Source organism: Anas platyrhynchos, chromosome 4 (genome assembly GCF_047663525.1).
Source record: "Anas platyrhynchos isolate ZD024472 breed Pekin duck chromosome 4, IASCAAS_PekinDuck_T2T, whole genome shotgun sequence".
Taxonomy (NCBI): Eukaryota; Metazoa; Chordata; class Aves; order Anseriformes; family Anatidae; genus Anas; species Anas platyrhynchos.
In genome coordinates this window covers 56554745-56579632 of record NC_092590.1, presented here as the reverse complement: position 1 = coordinate 56579632, position 24888 = coordinate 56554745, and the positions used below count along the sequence as shown (strand labels likewise).

The 24888-nt window shown below is 42.1% G+C and overlaps 1 protein-coding gene across 13 annotated transcripts in view; it reads left to right on the top strand.

Annotated features, from left to right (window-relative positions):
• TBC1D1 (TBC1 domain family member 1) overlaps positions 1 to 24888 on the top strand; it is a 111579-nt gene that overhangs the window by 34728 nt on the left and 51963 nt on the right. For 12 of the 13 annotated variants that reach the window (XM_072037705.1, XM_027457245.3, XM_038177933.2 and 9 more), the window contains 5 exons: positions 15148 to 15681; positions 19116 to 19205; positions 22299 to 22403; positions 22838 to 22970; positions 24381 to 24472. In XM_072037705.1, coding sequence (XP_071893806.1) covers positions 15148 to 15681; positions 19116 to 19205; positions 22299 to 22403; positions 22838 to 22970; positions 24381 to 24472 — 954 coding nt within the window. Of the gene's footprint in view, positions 1 to 2599; positions 2726 to 15147; positions 15682 to 19115; positions 19206 to 22298; positions 22404 to 22837; positions 22971 to 24380; positions 24473 to 24888 lie in introns of those variants that run through there. The other variant, XM_072037708.1, reaches the window with a different exon arrangement.

The following is a 24888-nucleotide window of genomic DNA, read 5'->3' as shown; positions in this document are numbered from 1 at the left end:
GCCACTAATTTTTCTTCGAATCCTAATATAATTCAATAGGCAGTGGTAGAAGTGGTTTTGCTCATGTTTTGCCTTTTTTTTCCCCTATAACTTTCTAAATAACTGAGTGCCTAATAGACCTCTGGAGGAGAATGTGTGGGGGTAACCATCTACTTAGCTTAGGTCAGAAGCTGCAAATGCAGTTCATTTGCCTTCTGGAAGAGAATGAGAAGGAATGACAGACTGAAAATCAGGAAGCGCAAGAAATCCCTCCCCTTCCTTTTTTCCTTTTTATTCTGAAGGGCCTATCTTGTCTCTTTTCCTGGACTGTTTCAGGGTACATCCTACTTGCACGTGGGTGTGTTTTGTTGTAACTGTACTCACTTGTCTTTCCTTTATTCCCCACTGCTTCTAGTCAAGTCGAGGACTCGTGGGCATCTTTAATCCCTCAGTGAATGGTTTGTGTTTTAGCCAAATGGATCAGGATTTCGTCTCATAAGGAGCCCTGATAACTGGTCATTTTAACACTACCTAAGGCTTGGTAAACTTTGAAGTTTATTAAGCCTTAGTTTTAAGTCCATCTTACTTGTAAAATGGTAAATTAGTTGGGGAGGTGAATCAACAGTGCTTGTATCCTTTGGTGTACACCCTTGTTTGTGCTAGTGCAGTTACCCCCATAACCCTGTTTCTAAATAAATTCAGAGACTTGCATGCTGAATCAAAAATCAGGGAGTTAATTGTGAATTAGTGTCAAGGAAGATTAGGGGATGAGTGGGGAAGGAATGCTCAGATGCTGCAGTTTCTCTTCCAGAAGAAACCTTTAACATGGTGAGTAGAGCCAGGGGGACAGACCCTCGCTTGTCTCCCATGCCAGATGCCTGCAACACAGAAAAGAGAAACTTGAGATTTCTGCAGGAGCTGCGTTTCCATGCCTGAGTTCATGCAGTGCCCCTGCCAGAGACTGCAGAACTGCTGCTTGGTGTATTTCTCCAGGTCAGGTTTTTTTTGGAGGGGGGGAAATGTTGTCACCGATTGCCAGCATTGGGATAAGCGCCGATCCTCGCTGGCATTCTGTATGCCAGTCACTCCCCGCCTTGCCCGCGGGTCTCGGCGATGACTGAGGAGCACGCGCTCAGCATCCCAATGAAGTGGGTCCCGCGGTCACACCGCTCCCTTACTCAGCACTTACACAGCTCTCTGGGGCTGCTCTGCTTCTGTTCTCCCTCCTTCCATTGCTTTCTTTGGACACGGTCCAGATTAGACCCACCTCACTTACACGTCCCGGGTTCCCTGGGAGAAGCGCAGGACACAAGCAGGCTCACACCGCTTCTGTGGGGCTGTACGATGCTGTGTGGCAGCATCCTCTGCCTCTGTAAGGTGCTCGAAGGGAGCTTAGGAAGGAGCAGGTCTCTCGAGTGAAATTCCTCATCATGTAGATTTCATCTCACAAAGGCTTTTCTACTGAATCATTTATGCTTTTCTGAATTAATTTCTTATGAGCATCTACTTTCAGGTTCACGTCGACCTCCAGATTTATTAATAAGCCAAGGCTGACGAGGCTGCTTAGTTTGCTGTTTTACACAGGTCCTGCCCTCTGCAATTCAGACCAGAACTTTTAGACTCCAATTGAAAGCTGTTTGCTTTTGTGCTGAAAAGCTCTCCTGCAATCAGTGCTATTAGCTGTCTTCACGTGGTAAACATGTTTTGGGCCAAACCAATAGAAAGATACCAGTAGGTCCTGCAGGATCAGGGAGGGTTCCTGGTCCCATCAGAGACAGAGAGTACAGCTCAGTTTGGGGGTTTTATATATGTATATATAATATGGCAGTTTACCTTTGGTTTACATGTGATGATCTAAAACACTGCCTGAAATCATAGCCTGCTTTTTTGGAAGGCTGATATAATGAAACAGTCTCCTGTGTGCAGTAGAAGTGTTTCTGAGAACGTGAAAGCAGCAGTTTGGCTCTGGGTTCCCCAAACAGAAATATCCGTAAGGCAAAAGTTGGGCAAAACACCACTTTGTGCAGAGATCAGCTCGCGGAGTTCCAGTTTGCATTGGCTTTCCAGTAGCCGGCATGGATGCGAGGAATGGGGCCCATCAGGTAGTTGGGTTGGTGGCTTGTTGACCTTCTGACTGCTGCTGTGTGAGAATTTCAGGCCTGAAGAAGTTGCACAGAGTTTCTGGGGTTTAGGCTACTTTTTTAGTCTGCTACAAAGTGGAGCACTGTGGAGAGAGACTGTAAAAGTGTGCGTCTCCTTCCGTCCTCAGGGCAACGTGCACATGAGCCTGCGTGCGTTGATGGTGCTGTTCAAAAAAATATATAAAAAATTACACAAATCTTGGCTGAAATACCTGGAAGCTTCTCCCCAGTGTAAAAGTTGCTGGCTGTGGACATGGGAATGCTTTTCTTACTGCCTTTTACAGCATCATCACAGGATTTTTTTTTTTTTCCAGGGGGGATCTTTGATATGCAGTAACCAAACAGGATTTTCAGGTACAGATATCCTGAGAAACTGCAGGTCTGAGGAGAGCAGACATAGTTAGTTACCCAGGCACATTCCCAACTACTGAAAATGGGAAAGATGAGCTAAATGAAGCAGTATTCCCTCTCCTCCCCCCCTTTTTTTTGTGTGTGTGTTTATTTCCAGGAGCTCTGTAACCAGATGTCTTACTCTTACTAGATCCAATAACAGTTGCCTCTCTGCATTTACAGGACCCTTGGCCTGGTGCTATAGTACCAATGAGGTGAGCTCACTCAAGCTGTTGTCATGGAAATTTGGATGGCTAGCACTTTTCTCTAAATGTTTCATGCTGGTTTTGTTTCTTCAGACTTTTTTTTTTTTTTTTATAGCTTCCAATCTCCCCACAGGCAAGCCATGGAAAAGGAGATTTGGTAGAAATGCTCTGGAGTTTTAGGTGACGATGTGCAAGGAGCCTGTCTTTAAAACTCTTGTCGGTAGTTACCCAGACCCTGAACCAAAAATCCATGCTGGAATTTTGGAATGAGGATAAATCCCACTGGAACACAGCCTGTAGGATTTAGCATCCTGTGGAAGTGACTGACATTTCCACTTGCTGTATAGCCGGGGGAGGCTGACTTGTGTGGACTTCAGAAACGTTTTTATTTGAAAACACAGTTTAGGGAGCTCATTCTACATTTAGTGTGTGAATCACAGAGTCATATACAAAACTATTTATTGTGGGCTGTTAGAATTCAGGTAGCATTTTGTCAGTTTGAAAGCATTATCGAATCTTTAAAAACACCACATATGTTTAAAAGAATCAATTCAGAAGAGCCCAGTCCACATGTGTGTTAGGTGGGGCTGAAATACCAGCAGTCCCCAGTGCTGACATCATGCTTGGGGGAAAGAGACACAGACACAAAGGCTTTCCTTAAAATCTTGTCTTCTTTCCCTTACTGCTTTCCTTCAGCTGTTCTCACAGAGCACTGCCCTTGCGTCCCCCTCCAACTTTTTGTGGGGACCCTCTACATCTGTGACGTCTGTTTTAGAAATGTTGAATACTCACCACTCCCTTTTGGATTTCCTCTGTGAGTAAGGATTTAAATATAGAATACTTTGGAAATACCGTGAAGGTCAGAATTCCCTCGCTGTGAAAGGGGTGTAACCAGCGAGTTGTCCAGCTTAGCTGAAGTTCAGTCCTTGTGGTTGTCCACCTGCCTTACCATTTCCTAATGGGGAACCCAGCTGTAACTTGTGGTGAAGAGAGGAATATGAACAAAAAAGGAATAATGGAAAATTTACTCTTGGAAGAAACAGGGTAGGTTTAAAATAGCTGTCTCATAACCCTGAAAAGAGAAGAGGATCTGCATTTGTGTGCATCGTTACAGTTTGTGGCTCAATAAGGTACGATGTAGATGAAATCTGGTATTTATACAATACTAATGCAGATAAGTAGCAGGAGCTCCAGAAATGCTTACAATGATGGGCCAGTGTATATTGTTGAACATCTTTGTTTACACTCTTATCAGTACATCTTTCTATTGATTAGGGTTCTCCCCTATCTTGCCCTATCGTGTGGACACTTGGTTTGGAAAGGCCCCGTGGCTGGGTCTGTGCGGTGACTGCTGGTTATCTCGCTTCCCATCAGTGCAGCGAGCTTGCCCTGACTACAGTGATGGAAGAGCATCATCAACATTTTAGCAGATTATCTTGAGAATCAATCTTCCATTTTCAAACAAATCAGTTGGGTGCTGTGGTGTCTTTTCCACAGTGTTTTTTTTTCTTTTTTCTGCATTGCTTTCTTACACAGAAACAAGATGACTCAAAGTAACTAATTTCCCTGAATTTCTTCTCTTGCTGTTTGTTTATTGCATAATTAGGGGTTCCAAACTCCTGTCAGGCATCATGTAGGACTGGATGCTGGTTCCGTGTTGTAAGGGCAGCTATCTGAAGAGACCAGATGATGCAGGTAAACGACCTGACAGCAGCTTCAGAGGATTGTTGATGATACTGTGTAATGGCTAATGGAGAAAGAACAGGAGGATGGATTTCAGCTGTTACTCTTCAGTTACTGGAGCCTTCCTAGATGAGTGCTGACCTGAGGTGATCGAAAGAAAGTTGTTGGCACAGGCTGCAGGTCTAGAGCTCTGTCCTTGTAGGGCTGTAGTGAGTTTGGTACGGGTCATTGACATTCTTGTTGGAGTTCTAGGCAGCAGGGAGAACCATTTTCATGACCTGGAAGCATTGCTAAAATTGCCTCTGGTTTCTGTTGTAGGGAGACACCTTGGCTTGTCCTTGGGGTGGCTTTCAGGAGTGATCCCTTAGCTGCATTTGCCCTGGTGGTGCCTTTTATCCCTGTTTTGGCAACTCTTGTCCGTGCAGGACTGAATGTGCAGCTTTATCTAAAAAGGACAGTGACATCTGTGTTTTGTCTTGGGTCATGCAAATTCACTTCTGGCTGTCAACACAGGGAGCAGGCTTGGCTGTCCTGTAGCAGTTAAAAGAGACCAGCCAGTGGGGATGCCAGCCTCTAGATGAAGAAACGAGGCCTGATTAACTGCCAGAAGCACAGGCAAGTGATAGCAGACGTGAAGTAGTGTGGTGTGGGGTGGTCTGCCAGAGTTGGGATGCTTGATTTTAGCTATGTTCCTATGACCCATGACAGCATTGGCAGTGAAATGCTGTCTTGCAGATGTCTGTAATTATAAACAGCACATTTTCCACACTGATCATCTTCTTCTGAATACATCGTTAAATATCTTCTTTAGACATCTAGTATCCATTCTCTTTTTTTTCCTTGCTTTACTTTTCTAGCATCCTTACATACTTGATGTGAATATAATAGGCTTCTTACAGTGACTTTCAAAGGTACTTCAAGTAAGGGTTTATGGATCCAGTACTCTACAATGACGCCTTTTTCCAGACTTTTTTTCCCCAGATTTTTGTCAAATCTGGATGTGAGACAGAACAGGTTACAGAAAAGTTTTCACCAACTTTAAAAGATGCAGCTGTCTTAAAATTTTAACAGGAGGGAAGAAGCAGGCTCTCATTTGTCTTTTATCAGCAGGAATTGGAAGCACTTGCTTTTTAGGACAATGATCCTTGACTCTTGGGAGGAAAAACTGGCAAATGTCCCTAATGTGATCTGGCTATAACTTAATGGAGGGGACCTTGAGTAAACAGTTTGCTCTTCCCATTACTTTCCTAAGGACGTTCTGCAGTTACAGGAAGCTATCAATGTGATGTTGGGCAGCAGTGTGCTTTGGAATGTCCTTGATAACAGGTTAGAAACTATTTCCAGGAGAGTTAGAACCATGGCCTATCCTGTTGCAGCTAAATTTCCTCCCCACCTCCCCTAAAAAAAATATAAAAAATGATTTTCATTCAAATTACATAATAAATGTTTTAGTTTAAATAGCCTTTAATGAATAATGGGAGGTGAGTGAGCTTTCTTTGAGTTGTTTGCTTCAAAAATCAAAGTATGGCTTAATTCTGTAGGTTGTTAACAACTTTTCTGTCCTCTAAATAGTAAGGGTCTTAATATCAGTTGTGGGTTACACTCAGGTGTACGTTTGTATTGTTCTTCCTCCTCTTCCATTACACCAAATGCACTGTGCCTTAGGAATGCCTGGTAGCATTACCTTTAATCTTCAGATCAGCGTCTGTTAGTTCAGCGGAGTATCTTGCTTTTCCAAAGACAATCACCTAGGAAGGAAACAAAGGCTGGCAAACACCTAGTTTCAGTTCATATTCTCAAATGAAGTTAATTTTTGTAAACAAATACACTCTAATTCACCCCAAATAATAATGTATTTTAGAAAAAATGAATATTATCAGCTAGTATCAACTACACGTGTGGATTTTTGGAACTACACAGTTAGATGACCAGTTCTGGTAATGTCTGTAACTTGTCTTCAGACGTCACTACATCGTCACATGAGAAGGTGATCTAAATTCTGCTTTCCCCAGCTGGAAGTTGGGTGCTTTTCAAGGTATTAACTTCTGTGAAATGGGATGTTTGTGGGAAGTTTAACTGTTACATTCCAGTCCTGTCCATCTGTCAGCTGACCTGAGGCAGGTGAGATCTGTTACCATGCAACACAGCTGCAGATACTTGCTCCTCTAAGAGTAAATGGGTTCATGTGCCTGTTAAACATACCAGGCAGGCAGAGTGCTGGATAAAAAGCTATGTGCTTCCTGTACTCTGGTTCCTTTGGGACCTCTGTAAGTTTAATGTCCAAGTAAGATTCTCCCTACAAAAAACATCCCACCTACCCCACATAGTTCTAGGGCTGTCTCATCCCTCGGGAGGTCTTCCTATGCTCTCAGAGTAAGGGAGAAGTCTTGTGCTCTGTAGCAGGTAGAGCTGACTTACACACCAGGTCAGTCAAAGGCACTCATAGGCTTTCCTTTTTCCCTCCCCAGTGACAATTTCAAAAGAAAAATCCATGGGAGGTGGATTTTTGACACTTGGATCAGCTATCTGAAAAGGTTGTGTCAGAACTAACCTCAGTTGTAATGAGGGCACACATCACAACTTGACTTTTCCTCCCTTCTTGTTTGAAGTTGGATATTGCTTTTTAAAAAAGAAGCAGAACAATTAGAGGCTTTTTATCATCTGAAATTTGTTTTGCTACCTCCTGTTTTGCCAGTTGTCCCCGTGATAAAAGCTTTGAGAGCAAAGGAGGTGGGGAGAGGACCTGTCTTCTATTATGAAACTGGAATTTAATCTGATACTTTTTTGTTCCCAAAATGTTCTTAGTAACTCATTTCCTGTTCTAAATGCTCTTGTTGCCTTTCAGTTTAAAAACCAAAACAGAACACCCCAACAACAAAACCTGTCCCGAAAGCTTTCAAATGCCATTGCTGTCTCTTTCCATTTATACCCATGTAAGAACAGGATTCCTCTTGTTCCCTTCCCTTAGCCTCCAGCTCTGCCCCGGGCCTGTCTCAGCCCTGTAAAAGGAGCTGCTTGCAATACCAAAGAGCAAAAAGGGATTTAATATCTGTTCATAATGAATGAGCACAGAGGTTCCTGGCTATTACTTTGCAACTATTACTGCCTCCACATTAAGCAGTCACCTCGTAACATGTGAGCCAGGAATCCTTCAGGTATGCCCAGTAATCATTGTTATGTCTTCAAGTGCCATTTTAATTCTTAAAACTGCACAGAAGGAGAACTTTGAAACAAACGATGGAGAAGGAAACACTACAAAGATGTTCACCTGCCACTTGAGATACCCGTTGACTTGCTTCATTTCACATTTGTTGCTTAAATGTTGTGGTATTGAACGGAGGGGGGGTGGAGCTGTACAAGACAAAAAGAAATGGTTTGGATTGCAAGCAGAGAGAGGGGCTGGGGAAGAGTTACTGCCATGTCATAAGCCTTCCAGGTATGAAGTACAGTATACCACCAGGCTTCTGTGGAGGCAGATTTTGCAGGAATGCTTCCTTCAGAGCCAGGCTCTGCATTCAGAGCTGCACTGAAGCCCCACAGGGGCATTCCATCAGCTGCAGTTTGTTTTTGATCGTGCTTTTTCCTGGGGAAGGGTCCCAAAAATAAGCAGCAGTCCGGGAGATGGTGGCTCATTTCTGGCAAGTTGCCAGGTCTTGTCGTATTTGGGGCTTCAGGGAAGGTATGTCTTGAAAGCATGTAAATAAAACATCAAAGTGTGTCAGCAGCATGAGGCATCTCTCCTGGGGAGGAAACACCACTGCAAAATAGAATAGCCCAGCTTCGCTGGAACATCAAGTACAATTATGTTCTATTTCTGAACTTGTTTGCATTAATTTATAAAAGCTTTCTGCAAATATTGTTGGTTTGTTTTTTTTTTTTTAGAAAGGACAGATCTTTTTGTGCCTGTTTAAGTTGCAAGGAGTGTTTTCCAACTCACATTACTTTGGAAAAGATTAAACTTTTTGCTTTGGTCTGAGGATTCATGAGGAAGTTTCTCAAGCTATTTGTAGCAAAGGAGCGTGGTGGTGTGGGAGCAGCACACTGTACTTGGAGCATCAGCCTGCAGTACTCAGCAGGTTTGTGACTTGTGGGAAGTACGGTCACCTTTGACTCTTTATGATCACATGTAAACTAACAGCACGCACGGAGTACCTGGAGCTGTCGTTCCCTTCAGAGGATGCTGCTAGTGCCACTCGGCCACCAGGCTCCAAGTCAGCTCCAGGTCAAAAAGAACTGGATTCACACAGGTGACCGCACACAGGACATCCTTGAAATGTGAGTGCACTCTTGGTCATCAGCGTCCTGCATGTCCCTGCAGAACTGGAGTCTCAGCCCCATCACCCTCACTTAACCCATTCTCTGTAGAGTGCCCATGTGAACCCTACCAAAGCACGTGCAAGCAGGCCTGCAGTATGATCACTTCTCCTTTCCTAGGCCTGGGGTGATATTATTCAGCCATTCAGATTTTCATGCTCCACCTTGTTCACTTTCAAGATATCACCAAGTTGTCTGGCTACGTGAGACACCTAATGCATGTTAAGTACTACAAAGAGAAATCATGCTGCCTATTATTATTATTTGTTTTCCCTTCTGCTTTGAACCCATGCAGCTTTGGTGGTGGTGGGTAGTAGGACTGTGAGATAGACCAACACACCTGGATGGTAAAGCTGCTGGAATAAATTAAAATTTCGCCACCACCAAAAGCTGAGCAGTGTGGGCACAGCAGCAAAGCGTTGGGTCGTACACATTGAGTTGTGAAGTGATGGAGCAAAGGTGAGCTGCCTCTCCATGCACCCACCGACCTCAAGTACTTAGAGAGCCTGGTACGAGTCTTTGACTTGAAGTATGGAAAACAAATGGATGGGAGCTTGGAAAGCATTACCGTCATCCAGGGAACGGAGGAGCTGTAAACTTTCCACCTCCCTTTCTGACTTAAATTTTGGTTTAGAAAGAATTTCGTGGGAGGAGTCAAAGTCAACAAGTAGCACAGGAAGAAAACTAGTAATTAAAATACCGTTGAAAGACCTGTTGATTAGGAATCAAGGGCTGAAAATTTGGAAAATGAGAATTGCAATTAATGACTGGAGAAAGTCTGTGAGGTCTAGGAGTCTGTAGAGCAGTTTCCAGGCAAGATAATAAAAGAAAACCCTGTGACTATACTTAAGGTAAGAGCAGAATACGAAAGGTTTTCCACTGAAATGGAAATGAACTTGAAAAGATTGTTATTCTTTTCTACCTTTAATTTATACTGATGTAGAACTGCAAGGAAATTCTGTTGCTTTGAAGACATCCTTTCGTTCTCTTTCAGGGAGTGATTAAAGGCTGCTTTGTGCTGTATGTATTTAGTTCATTCTTTGGTTAAGCTAGCAGGCAAGGCTTCTCACGACGAAATCTCAGTTGGCTGTGTCTTGATGTCCTTCTGGAAGCAGTCGGTTTGTTTCCCTTTGGGAACAGGAGGCTGTGGGGTCTGTGCTGGTGGAGCTGTGTGGAACTGGGTGTGACCCTGAGCCATCTGATCAGGTTTGAGGTTGGATCTAACTTGAAAGCTCACCCTGCTTTGTGTGTAGGGTGGATGTACCTACACAGGTTGCTTCCAAATTAAATTTCTTTGTGATTCTTCTCCTGTGCAGTCTCAGCTTGTTTTTGAAATCATTCCAATGAAATCTAGAGATTTAAATGCATTAGATATAAAAATGCTAAGCTTTATATCCCTTGAATGGAAAAAACTGTTCAAAAAAAGGTTTGCTGCCCACTCGTGTGGGTTCAGGGAGTGGTCAGGTTGGAAATGTCAATCTGTTTTATTACTGCGCAGTTGTTTTGCTGAAGTGTGCTGAAAACAGACCTGCTGTTTTTCGGTAAACATCACTTCTCAAATCAAGGATTCCACGTGGTCTTTTAAAAATGCAAAGAAATACTTTGTTATATCATCTTTTTGTACATATTATGTGTCTCAGAAATGATTTTGCTTTCTTCAGTTCCTCCATTTCACAAAGTATTCCATGCTAATGAACGCTGTTCTGGTGACAAGCATTGCTATAGGTCCTGATACAACCGGCTGGCTTCTCCAAACATATTTAGCCATGGACTGTGCTTCTCTTGTAGCAGGACTCCCTGCCATTCCAGAGAAGGAATGGCAATAACAGCAAACGATGTGTTAGACTTCTTGACATATTTTATTGAGCTTGCAGTGGACAGAAGAGCAGGCAAGTAAATACCCTTAAAATAATTCAGATAGTTTGTCCTGGGATGCTTGAGTAGGCAGGCAAAGCTTGCTTAAGGAAAATATAACCTTTACTCGTTTCAAGAGCTTTGTGAAAGGTTGTTAAAGGTCTATTCCAGCCACTGTGCTATCTTCTGAGGTTCAACTCCAGATCTTATCAGATCAGATCTTATCAGATCAACTCAAGATCTTATCCTAGTGATTTTTGGTCTGCAAGAGTTTACGTAGCTCATTACATAAAGTCAGTTCCTGACAGCACAGGTCTTTATTTTAAACAAAACCACTTACTCCCTTGAAACAGTTAAGCCTGTGTTTGAGTCCTTCACTGACCCGAAGCATTTTGGAGGCACTGGTACCTCTGTAGTTATGAGGACTTTGCCACATTTGAAAAATCCCACTTTTTTTGCCCTGAGTCCTTACCAGCTGATGTGTTTGATGGCTCCTCTTCTGTGGCACACTTTGCCTGTGTGCCTACTGCATGTTACAGAAGCAGGGAACCTTTTCTTAGTCTGTTACACCAAAAGGCAGCTGTTACTGGTCTTTTTTCATTATAATAGTTTCTTACTCTTTCTCAAATCTGCTGACAGGCTAAAGGCATTTGGTGTCTTACTGTCTGTTAGTACGTGAACTTGCAGGGTGACGTCTGGCTGCAAGTGCAAGCTTCTCTTGCAGGGAAGGGAAGGGAAAAGAGCTGTTCCATGTTCTCCAGCTGCACCAAAGCTGTGCATGCTTACAAACAGCTGCCTTTTCTCAAGATTTCATGTGTGGCGCAGGAGCTGTAGCTGTGTTAGTCTGGTATCAGACCAAGAGGCATCAGGAAGTTCTGGGTGGTGGTTTGTGTTCGGCTTGCTTACCCAAGGATGAAGTCACACGAATACTCAGCGTTATGCAAAGTAAGCACTCTAATCATAGCAGAAGTAAACGGTATACTTAGTTTCGGTGGTTATAGGTGCGTCTTTTTCAATTAAGTTTCAATCATATCTTCAATTCACCAATCCTGTTTGGCCCAGGGAGAATGATGAGAAGGTCGTGTTCTGTGTTTAAATTTTGTCCTTAAGTTTTGTCCAGCTTATGCTGTTCTCTGCTTGCTTTTATAGGTTTAGGGAAATAAATAATTTTAGGTCATAAATATTTTTAAGGGTCATAATTTTAGTTCTTTTGATTACAGAAATAATCTTCACCCACTTATTATGTATTTATATGGAGAAACAAGTCAGAAAACACAAAAACAGAAGTATTCTAGAAAACAATTTGTACAGCAGGAGGAAATCCTATATGTATGCAGTAGGCTTGCCCCACTGCCTTATGTGAGTTAGATCAGCAGGCACTCATGCCTACAGAGATGTGGGTACCTCAATCACCACACCGAGGTAGGAGGGGACCTCTGGGGGACATCTTATTCAGCAGGGCCACCTAGAGTGTGCTGCTCGGGGCTGTGTCCAGGCAGGTTGAGTCTCTCCAGGACTGGAGACTCTGCAACCTCTCTGGGTAACTTGTGCCAGTGTCTGACCAGCCTTACAGAGATTTTTTTTTCTTATGTTCGGGTGGAATTCCGTGCATTGCCTCTTTTCCTTTCTCTGAGTACCATGAGAAGAGGTGGGTTTTTCTTGGAGGGGATGATCCTTGAAAATCAACCTGCAATCCTAGATCCCATTTCTTTCCAGGGCCATATCCCAGGGAGTTCTTCCGCTCAGATCCATGAGCTAGCCAAGAGCTGCTCTCCTCAAGATCAGAGCTGTGATCATACTCTCTGCCCCATTTCACAAGGTGGTCCTTGCAGTGAAAGTTGCTCCCAAACGTCACATACCCCGCTGTTTCTTCCTTTTTATTAAGTAATGGGTCCAGCAGTGTGCCTTCCCTCCTTAGCTCCTACATCACCTCTGTTAAAGGCTATCATCAGCGTGCACCAGGTACCTCCTGGCCTGCTTCTGGCTTGCTCTGTTGCCCTCCCAGCAGATAGGCTATTCCTTAAGAGCCTATTTCTGGTCCCTGTGCATGCCCACAGGTCAAGCCTGGGACTTTGTCGGCATCAAGCTCTTCACAAGTGGTGAGGTGGGAATGCAAAAACACAGGGAACGCTCAAAGCTTGTTTTAAGCTTGTATTAGCTTCATGCATTTTAAAAGTGTCTAGAGAGAGGTAGGAAGGTAGTAAGAATAGGTGCTCTGAGCTAACTCTTGCAATAGATGGGTCATATAAAAATGCATATAAAATACATATTTTATATAAATATTATTAATATGTAATAAATTAAGTTAATATTGTATATTTAAATGTATATTTTTTATATATATGGTTTATATTTATACATATATATATATATGGTTTATATTTTTATATGGTAAAACAGATGTATATATCTGTTTCCTGCTGGTAAAGATAGGCTTGTACCCCCAAACTGTCCCTCTCCACAAATGGGAGTTCCTCTAGCCCATTTATCATCCCCAGTGTACAAACTGGCAATCTTCTTCTTTGTAAAGCAGCTTTATTCTCCCCATTTTTGTTACTCTGTGCAGGCTTGGATTACTGTTTACCAAACTCCAAGCAACATTACCTTAATTCAGTAGCAACTTGAGCTCTGCTGCTTTTTGATGCAGATCAAAGAGGCAAAACCTGATACGATTTAAATTTGGATTAATTGCTGGTTTGGAGGAGATGTGGTTACCGGTAGCTGTGCTCCTTGATCTGGAAAAATCCCAGCTGTGGTTAATAAACGTTTGCCAGGATAGAGCCTGGTAGTTTATTTTGATAATTCAAAGAAAAGCTGTATTTATACATTTCAGATTTCTTTCCTTTTGTTGTTATTTATTTATTTATTGCATGTTCACGTAGTCAGCACCCAGGGCTATTTGCTGAGGGAGCTCGGCAGCGCCTGCGCCTCTGCTCTCCGGATACCTGTGCTGAGGGCCCAGGGTGGTACAGGAAGGTGAAGAGAGCACAAATGTTGGTCAAGCCAAGAACAGTTCCACAGGAAAATGTACTTTGTTCTTCCCTTATTTATCGTAGCACCGTGTCTGTATTGAGGAAGGGATGAACTTTTAACGTACGTAACGCTCACAGGAAAGGCAGGTGGTGGCTTGCTGCTTCTGTAGCGATATCTGTTACCTAATCAGAGGTAATAAAAAGCTATTAATAGATTGTGAGGTTGTTTAGGTGAATGAACAAGAACAGAGGAGTCCATGGTTTTCATTAAGCGTGGCCTAGAAGCCAGCTGGTCCTTATAAGTGACATATTTCTCCTCACACATGCTAAGGCTTGAATTAAATACTCCCCTTCGTTTTCATCAACAGGCCCACTAAGTCTCTTCAGACATGAAGTTTACTAACTGCAAAGTAATTCTGAGGGTTGTGGTCTCTAACTAAAGTCCAAGGTGTTTTATAACAAAGCTGTTGAAGAAACCAAATTCAATAGGAGCGCATCTGTGGTGGATCCCAAACACGCGGCCTGGGCCTCACCTCAGCTCCAACCCTTGGGTAACTGGGGAGGGTGGCTGCCTGTAGCTGGTGAGCCCGGCCACTTCCATCAGGGTCAGATGTGTTTATTGGAAAATACTCAGGCATTTGCAGCTTGAAGTATGGCTAGAATCAAGTCGTCTGCTTCGCCCTCGTCCTGACATGTTAGGTGACTAAGAGCTGTGAGGAGTACCAGGTAAATACAGCTGAGGTGAGCTTTGGGCTGACCGTGGAGTAAATACATATTATGTGAGGTAAAAGAAGTTCTATAACAAACTTTAAAGGTATAATCCTTTACATTCTTCTTGTATGTGATTTAAAAACAATGAGGCAGGAAGCTGCCTGAGCCAGGGCTTTCCGGCTGCTAAGTGCCACCGTTGGGAGCAGGTTCCTGAAGTCATGACCCTTGCCTTCCCCATCAGCCTGCCTGTGCAATCAGCTGGTGGCTCAGGGATGAGCTAATGCTTCCTGAGCCACGTGGGCTGTTCTGTCACCTCGTACTGGTTGTTTGAAACCCGCTAGCTGGTGTGTGAGCACTTCCTTGTCTAGGAAAAGCATCTCCTGCTCCCTTACTCCCTTTGTGCTGTCTGCAGCCAAGCACTTGCGAAGTAAGCTATTGATTCTCAATGGAGGAAATTTGTTCTGTCAGGGAACTGACACACAAAGCTTGACTTGTTCTCAAAGTAATTCAGGGGAATTAAAAAGCTGGCAGAATTATCTGCTGTAACCATAAATCGTGGCCCTACGGCAGCAGCACGTGCTGCAGGAGAACCTTCATCTGTGAGATGAATCACAGCAGTGCTTCATAACCAGGCGCTGGCAAAGCTCTTCCGATGACATGTTGATGATGCTGGACCTCCTGACAGGGAAGCAAGTGAGCAATTTACCTAGTCGGTGTTTAACGTATGAAAACATAGGTCTGTTGGAGAAATACAAGAGCACTTCAGCTGGTCTTTCAGAAAATGAAAACAAATCAGCCACGCAAGAAAAATAACAGCAGGGAGCACCTCTGAGTGTTGCAGCTTGTTTGTTTTAAAGCACCAGATGCTAATTTTTGTTTATTTTTCCCCTCTTCTAGGTGCCTGAGATTATAAGCTCGATTCGACAAGCTGGAAAAATTGCTCGTCAGGAAGAGTTTCAGAATAATCTCTCAGATGTTGAAGACCCTTTTGCCAAAAAGTTTGAGGTGCTGTTCTGTGGACGTGTGACTGTAGCACACAAAAACGCACCCCCGGCACTCATAGATGAATGCATCGAGAAATTTAATCATGCGAGTTGTACAAAAAACTCAGATTTTAACTCATCGACACAACAAAATGAAACTGCCAATAACTCTGGAGGCTTCTCTTTCGGCAGCAAATTTCGGTCTGTCTTCCAGCCCTTGATGGGTGAAGAGGAGGAGAAGAGGCCAATGAGGAAGTCCTTTTCTCAGCCTGGGCTTCGTTCCTTAGCTTTTAAGAAGGATTTTCAAGAGGGAAGCCATAGGAGTAACAGCTTTGTCAGGTCTTTTGAAGAAGATGCGGTTTCACTGAACCTAAAAAGTCAACTTATCTATGGACACAGTGTTGTGCAGCCAACAGACATTGCAGAAAACCGGACGATGTTGTTTACGGTAAAGCAAGATTTTGCATCTCTGGGCGATGGTGTTTCCACATCTCAGAGTTTGGAAGGGCAAACACCAAAGCAGATCTCCAGACGGATGGCAGTTGCTTCTTTAATAACTTAATTGCAATTACTAGAGCTTAGCTTAAACTCACCTACTTCTTTATAAAATATTACCAGTCAGTATAAATTGTTTGATGTAGACAAAATAAGGTTATGCTATGTAGTTTAAAACATCATTATCCAAAATACTGGGCTTCTAAAGATAGCTTTTAGCAAATTAGTTGCTACTTACACAATTGCAACATGGTGTGTATAATTACACTAACTAGTAACAGAAGAAATGATTTGCCTGTAAATAGAGCAGAAGGACCAAACCATGACGTGAGCTAGTGGTATTTATGTCCCCTGATAAGCAACTTTATTTTTATTCAGCTGCCAACACATCTGTGTAGTGATAGAGAAACGCAGTAACTCCCTTTGCTACTCCATGCCTGCCTCCACTCCTGTCCTGCTTTTATGTGGCTGGCAATGCTCTTGCCTTGGTGGGTAAGCAGCAAAAAATATTTTTTGAAGACCTCAGAAAGAAGTACAAAATCAGAGAATGGTTTGCAGTGGAAGGGACCCTAAAATCACCTGGTTCCAGCCCCCTGCCACGGGCAGGGACACCTCCCACCACACCAAGCTGCCCAGTGCCCCATCCAGCCTGGCCTTGAACACCTCCAGGGATGGGGCACCCACAGCTTCTCTGGGCAATCTGTGCCAGTGCCTCACCACCCTCACAGTATAAAATTTCTTCCTTAAATCTAATTTAAATCTCTCCTCTTTTAGTTTAAAGCCATTCTTCCTTGTCCTATCACTCCACTCCCTGACCAAGGGCCCCTGCCCAGCTTTCCTGTAGACTCCTTTAGGTACTGGAAGGCTGCTCTAAGGTCTCCCTGGAGAGTTCTCTTCAGACTGAACAACCCCAGCTCCCTCAGCTCTTCTTAGGAGAGCTGCTCCAGCCCCTTGATCATCTTTGTGGCCCCTCCCTGCACTCATTCTTATAGGTCCATGTCTTGTCCTGGGGGCCCCGGAGCTGAATGCAGAGCTCCAGGTGGGGTCTCACAAGAGCAGAGCAGAGGGGGACAATCCCCTCCCTCGCCCTGCTGGCCATGCTGCCCAGAATATGTTTGGCTTTCTAGGCTGCAGGTGCACCGGTGCACCTTGCCAGCTCATGCTGAGCTTCTCATAAACTAACACGCCCAGGTCTTCCTCAGGGCTGCTCTCCATCCATTCTCTGCCCAGCCTGTGTTTGTGCATGGGGTTGCCCCAGCCCAGGTGCTTTTTAAGATGTTTTTAAGAACAGTAACAGAGTGGAGTAGATGCGGTTACAGCAATTTTTTGGAGGAGAGAAAGAGAAGTGCTGCTTTAACAAGGATCACTGAACTGTTACACCTGAAAAAAAAAAAAAAAAAAAGAAAAAAAGAACACAGTGAGAGGTACAGTTAGCTGTACCTGATTTAAAAACTTCGGTTTGGTTGTGGCAGTCTGGCAGCAGAGAGTGAGATGGAAGAAGGTGGAGAGAAATCTTGTGCTTCAGTAAAAATTTCATCTTTACCTTCTTCCCCTGAGCAGGTATTTCACACGGCAAATATAAATGCCTATGTAGTAATGCCTAATTACTTTAAACAAATCCTGATTCTGTTATTAATCCATATACATATATTAAACCAGCAGCTCTCAGGGAGGCATGCAGCTCCAGCTTGAATGCAACGCCAGCCACCTGCTGATAGCCTCCCTTCCAAATTCTACAGCTCTGCTGACCTGGCTTTCTATTTTGGGTAGTTTTTTGCCTGGAAATACAGTGTTTAATGCTCCCTGTTGGGTTCTGTTGCCATTCAGCCATGCTGAGTTTAGCTGAACGTAAGGAAGCTATGGTTTGTGACTCTGGCGTCCCCAACCTCGTGGCACAGCCGAGCTGTGGGCAGCCAGCCCCTGTGGCCATCGGGTTCTGAATCAACGTGCACCGTGCACAGGTTTCCACCTTTGCTTACCGGTTTGTGTGTGGCTGCGTATGAAATGCTCAAGAGTAACTTCTTACCCAGAGGAGCAAAATAGTTTGTATTTTGAGGTGAAGAAGCTTGGATTTTCCCCAAGACTGCAGGGGAGGCTGGTGTATGAGGTCTGAAAAGCTTCAGATAAGTTGTCTGCTGACTCTGCCAACCTGGTTCAGGCAGTCTGGATTTTTAATCTCATCCTGAAGAGCTGCTTTCCTAGCCAATTTCTTAGGTTTTTGTTTGCTTTTATTTTTTAGGTTTATCTCCCCGGTGTTTCTGTTGCTGTTTTTGTCGTGCTCAGCTGGCTTCAAATGCTTTCTGTTGCCCTGTGACCAAGTATGAAAGGCATGCGTGGGGCTGAGCTGAGAGCGAGCCTCTTAGGAAGGGAGCAGGGGGAGGCTGCTGAGTGGGTGTGAGCAGGAGAAACCCCCACAGCAGCAGCACTGGGGGTGATAGGAGCAAAGTGAAAAATGGTTGTGGCTAGCTGGAGTGAAGGAGGAAGTGGAAGGTGAGCACACAGAGCTGTCTTTAGACACACAGAAGTGGCATGTCTCACTCTTAACCTTTTCCACACAGGATTCTCCCCCCACCCCTTCAGAAGCTGTGGGTGCCTTGGTGACACTGATCTTGTGTGTGTGTGCTGGGATTTGGTGGTAGCTGAAGCTCCAGCAAGTTTGTCTAAGCCAAACTTGTGAATGGATCCAGATTCTGCCCATCTTCCCTAAAAGCTAATACAAGACTTATCCTTAGCAGGCTTTCTGATGTGCTGGGAGCTGTGAGGAATCTCAACACATCTGCAGAAATGTTAAAGAGATGTTGCCAGCAGCTGAAAATTCAAAACCAATAGTTTCACCTTAAAAACAATCCTTGCCTATCAAAATTTCACATCAGCTCTTGGGGCACTGCTGTACTAGTGGCATACAGATGAAATTAATAAGATACACTCCAATAAGCTTGTTTTTATAGTTTGAGATAAAGCCTTTAAATTAAATGCTATGAGCATCTTAATAAAATACAGGTAGAGAGAATACACTTGAATTTAAATTTTGGGACAGTTTCATTAAGTAGCTTTTGGGAACACGGTGTGTGTCAAGCCTGTTGAAAGTAAGAAAAGAGTGTAAATGTTTTCTCAGTGTAAAATGAATTACTTGTGGTATAATATTACACTTATGTAGTGAAACACGATTCTCAACTTCATGTCTCAATGAAACTAAATCACAGTTCAGTAACACACAGTACTCTGATCACCAAACCAATGCTGTTTGTTCTTTTTGCCCAGTAATAATACACTAATTGGTTTAGAAATCCAGATAGACTGTTTGAGAGTTTGTCCAGGAAACATTTTTGCGGTGAGACAAATGTAAGTGTAATGTTACTTGTTATCTTGTTATTCTGCTTTTTTTAGATTGGCCAGTCTGAAGTTTACCTTATCAGTCCTGACACTAAAAAAGTAGCAATTGAAAAAAGCTTTAAGGAAATATCCTTTTGTTCTCAGGTAAGATTGGGAGTGTAGTTTTTTTGAAAAAAAGATATATGCATATACATGTGTATGTTCTTCACTTGTGAATGTTCGTGTCCTTCTTTCTCCCAGCTTTTCAAACGGATTCTCACCCAAGTGGTTTCAGTAATTGCTATTGACAAACAAGCTGCTGGTTAATCAGTAATTCTGTAAAACAGTCATTCTTCCCTCTTGCTTTGCATTGTAACTTCTGAGATAAAGGCTCACTTCCTTGACTGTTGAATGAATAATGCGAGCCAGAAGAAATAACCTCATCATTTCTGGTTTGAAACTGCAGCAGGTGTGATTCACGGTTGTGCAAATGTGAGCTGGATCGGGGTATTTTTCAGGGAGTGCTCATGGAAGGGAATAAACAATGTGCAAAAGTTATCTGAAAAACACTTCTAAAAGATGTATGTTTTTCAAGACTGTGAATTGCACTTGTGTTAAACACAACCATCATTGCAGCTGTTCATAAAGACATTTCCTAGAGCTTAATTCATTAAACGAGGATAGATTCCTTAGGGAACATATCATTTCTTTAAAACCTCTTGCGGATTCTCTTAGTTTAAAGCCCTGAGAAATTAATACAAACTGCAATTACATAAATAAATGTACATTTATTGAGTAATGGGTGTTTCCACTAGCTTAACTAAATGTTCACCTTCAATTAAACCAGTTCAGGAGGGAGTAAGACCTGGTGTACTCAGATGTAAATCTTGCCACTCTTTCTAGCACCGTTTTGCACTTGCTTACTTGTACAGTGCAATTCTGTTCAGTGCATCACAGGCTCTGGTCTAAATGATATTGGGGCAGAACTAGAAAGTTTGCAATAGGTATAATTAGCAATTTTTAAATGTAGAGATTACAATTTGTTATTATTCTCTTCTACCTTTTTGTTTTGAGATTGATTTTCATTTTTTTTACCCAATGAGGATTGCTTTCATCATTAAACATGCAGGTGTTTATTCTGAAAATGTCAGAGTACACATCACCAGTTTGCATGATGTCAGATCAAGAGCTTTGAAGAGAGCTCCTTGATCACAGAAAAATCTTTATCCCATCCCCTTAGGCAGGAAGTAGTTGAGTAGACTTTGTGCCCTGCCCTGCAGGCTCCTCAGGGCAGTAGGAAGCAGATTGATCCAGTCTCCCCTCGTGCCTGAAGGATGTGTTGCTGGGCAGATCTTGTCACCTGGCAGAGTAGTGGGGTAGGGGTACAGGCCCAAGGGCTTTTACCCCAAGTATGCAAACTTCAGAAGACTCGCCAGAACCATCTTGCAAGTTTATCTTGATTGTACAGGAACTGCAATTAATCTTTTCTTGTAGGCAGTGGAAATAAATTATAGGGGAAATCAGAATCAGTACTTAACTTCCAAAATGCCTAGACTGTCAGATATTGGAAATGGTTGGAAGAAGTACGTCATCCTGGGGCAGTGTCAGCATTAGCTACACGAACAGCTAAGTGTGCATGATCGCTCCTGGTGCCTTGCAGTTCTGAGATCTGAGGGCTGTGATCCCAGGTGGGCTCCCTCCACTGTAGCAGTTGGGTTTTCAGGAGAAACATGGACAGGGGAGTCCATGAAGGGGCACAGATGCATTCTGAGCACGTCTCTGATGTGAGTGATGGAGGAAAACAGTCTGAGGGTTACATCAGCCTGCTGGTGCATTATCACGTAACTGCCTCCCAAAATGCTTTAGCCTGGGCATCCAACGGAGCTAGAGGTGGAGAAGCTGAGGGCTTCACATCACTTCAATGTCCTTTTGATCTGCTTGTTCTCATGGTACACCAGTGCCTGGTGGTTGTCTGTGTAATTAAGCCTTTGTTGTCTATGCATAGATGCCACGCTTTGAGAAACTGGGTATCTCCATATGTGTTAAACTATTTTCCTTTATTCAGCTGGCACGCTTTGAAGGTTTATTGTTAGTATTTCAAACAATTTATTGTTAGAGCAACATTGTTTGGTTTGGGTTGCTTCAGGATATTTGATGCTATTACATATTCTTTTTTAGGCCACCCACCCATTCTGTTCTATAGAAGTGCTTTTTACACTTAAACACCATTATATGTTCTTTTATGTTGTTCTTATTTTTTATTATTATATTATTATACGCCTTTTTGTTATTATTCTTTTTTCTTTGTCATGAAATGACAAAGAGAATATTCAGATTCCTGCTGTATTAATAGGGAAATGGGACTGGGGGGGGAGAAGTCCTGCAGCCATCTTCAGATTATGAAAAATCGTGACTTTGATTTAATAATAAATCAGAAATTTCAGTGACATTTGAACAATTTATTGCCTCACTTTAATATGGTTGTGCCATGACAGCTACAAGGTAGCAAAAGGGTGCTGAGTGTAACTGAATTTGTATAGCTAGGTTCTCCCACTGTGCGCGTCACTCAACACCGTAAGTTTTTACCACAAATTGTGCACTGAGGAGACAGGCACAGGTCTGACCTAATTCTCCTAATTCATAAAAGAAAATATTCCAGCAATTCAATAAATTCAGCATTTTGCTAGGAGGTAATGCTTACCTACTGTCGCAAGTAGATCGTGCCTGACTTTTGCATGCCTTTTAGGAGCAATAAACGCTTCCACAAGTGATCTTTAATATATTATAACCATTTTCATGTTTAAACAGACAGGCTTTTCTTGAAAAAAGGCTTTCTTTGAAAAAAGAAAAACCAGTTTTCACAGATGCTTTGATTTACTCTTACAAATCTAAAACAATTGTGTGACCACTTCAGCAAAAGGCAAGAAAAAGAGTGACCTTGGTTTTCCTGCTGTTTCCAATATCGAGTAAAATACCACTCAATATGTCTTTCTTCGTCTTTGTGTTTTCCAATGGATCTATAATACTTCTTCTTTAAAAACAAAACAAATTGAACTCTGGCTAAAGTGAAACTTAAAATATTAATGAAATAGTAAATGCAATAAGAGAATCATTTTTTTTAATGGCCAGATGATTTTAAGGTAGCTGTAACATAGATATGTGATGCCTGTTGTGCTGTTGGGCCTTTCATGCTTTTGTTATAGAAAAAAACATTTAATGTAAATGAGACTGCTTCATTGCTGCTACCTTTTATGCTAGGGAATCAGACATGTGGATCACTTTGGATTCATCTGCAGAGAATCTTCAGAAAATGGCGGCTTCCACTTTGTTTGCTACGTGTTTCAGTGTACAGATGAAGCATTGGTAAGTAAAAGAAAGGCCTACTGTAACCTTCTGTTCAGTTTTCTGTATTTTGCTGGATGTTTTCTACGCGAGGACTGCGCTACTGTGCTGTGGGTCAAGTCAGTGCCTCACAACTGCAGTAGATTTTTGTTTTGTTTTGTTTGTTTGTTTTTCTTTTTATCATACATAAAAAAGGTTTCTAGATAGAAGTAATATCTTTTACTAGACCACAAATATAAAAACGGTTGGCCTGGAAGAGATATGACTTCATGATAAGTTTTGTCTTGTGTATGCTTTTGTGCACAGAAAGAGCACAGCAACAGCTCTTCTTTTTTAACATAAGCACCTTCCCAGACACATGACAGTGTCATTCTGAATGACTGTTTTTGTGTTACGGAAAACAGAAGCTCTGTGGAGAAGTGAAATTCTGTTCTTTAGCACTCTGTTCTTTTCAGGTTGATGAAATCATGATGACATTGAAACAGGCTTTCACTGTAGCTGCTGTACAACAAACTTCCAAGGCCCAGCCCCAGCTCTGCGAAGGATGTCCTATGCAAAGCTTGCATAAACTCTGTGAAAAGATAGAAGGTGAGGTTCAAATAATTTTCTGGTCAAATATCTTTTTTTAACAACTTTATTAATGGACAATATTACCCGTGAACCTGTAAGGAAAGGAATGCTTAAATAGAACTCGGGATGTGGGAAGTAGGGTTGAATATCAGTCTCTTCTATTAAGAGGACTGCAATATAAAGTTATCTATAAGCTAATAACAATTTCCAAACAAAATCTAAGCTTTCGGTTTATTTTTGAAAAATAATTGTTTAAATATAATTGAATTACAGCTAGCCTGACTCTGTTAGCCACTTAAATACAGAGAACTGTAGATAATGAACTTCTTAGCAATATATGCAGGAATAGCAATGACCTGCTGTCCTATTGATCCCAATTAGACAATGGTATTACACTGCCTCTAAACATGAACCAGCAAGATTTCAATATGCATGTTTATGTTGATCTGTGCTCCCTCATTTAAATGGTGTAGTTAAAACTGTAGTTGTGGCCTAGAAAACATGCTCAAGACAAAAAAAAAATGTGTTTCAGCAAATCTCGGTTAGGTTTTAGTCCAATAAGCTAAAGTTGTGATCTGACAAGCTGTTGTTGGGCTTAATTACACCAGACATCACTTAATACTAGATAAGTTTTGTTGATTTAACTTGATGAACCTGGAGAACTTTCAAAACTACTTTTCACTTTGTTTTGCCCTTCAGTTAGTGATAAGTTTTGGGAAAGTTCTTCAAGGCAAAAGAATCGTAATGTCTTTACTCATACGATCTGGTTAATCAAAGCAGATGAAAGAGAAATGCCAGATGATGCCAAGAAAGTTAAGTACAAAATACTGCTGATGGTTTGCTGTTTTTCCACAGAAAATAGAGAGAAGCAACTTAATCCAGGATGAGAGCAGAAAAAAGTAATCTGAATGAGAGGGCAGTCAGCTTTAGATTGTCAGTAAATCTTTTCTGTGAAGTTCTCCTTTGCCTCTTGCTAACACGCAATAGTTCTGCTATTTTAAGGAGAGGCCAAGGCATACAAATGGGAGGAAATCAATAGAAAATATATTTGTACCACAACGTCCAAGCAGTTACTGCATCAACCAGGAAAACAGTCTGCTAAAATGCTGTAATGTAGATTGTGGATTTATTTTATTTTGTGTGATGATGGACTCTTCTAGATCAGCTAAGAATATAATCCTGGTCTGTGCTCAGTAAATCTCCTTGTTGCAAAGAGTTCATGTCCCTCATTTTAAAGATGAGAGTTCAGCAGTAGCTTTAAATTAACCTATGGTTCTCTCGGATGCCTTGTTATGAAATCAGGGCAAACGGTCAGCTCAAATAACTGGTACTGATGAGCTTTAGCTTACATTTTGTGCATATTTATGCAGTTGATTAATTCTGACTAATTTGACCCCATGATTTGTTCTTTTTTGTCCTTCATGTTAGGGCTACCCCCTTTTAAGACTAAACTAGAACTACAAAAGCATCTAACAACACTAAATAGCCAGGAGCAAGCCTCTGTTTTTGAAGAGGTTAAGGTAAGCTCTATGTCTCCTACGAGGTTTTAACTCAATTAATGTTTTTTTTTGCTAACATTATTGTGAAGCTCTGCATGGTTGTTTTTTTTTGTGAATTATGCATTAACTTTATATCATAGGCTATTAATCAGCTTGTGCTTTAATTTATTATGATTTTTTTGATATATTTTGATCTTGAAAAGGGCTTATTTTACTAGTTTTTCTTCCCCTAATATTATTTTTTCCATAAAAACGAAGTCTTCCTCTCTGAGGAAGACTGCATACAGACTTCTTGTGGGTGAAGGCAGTAACTTGTACTTTGAGAATGTTCAGCTATTACTTTGAACAAAACAAATGCGTGTAACATTCCCAAATTGGAAAATGTCCTGCCTGAAAGTTAACCTGGGTCTTAATACTTGTCAAACTAACTAAAAAAA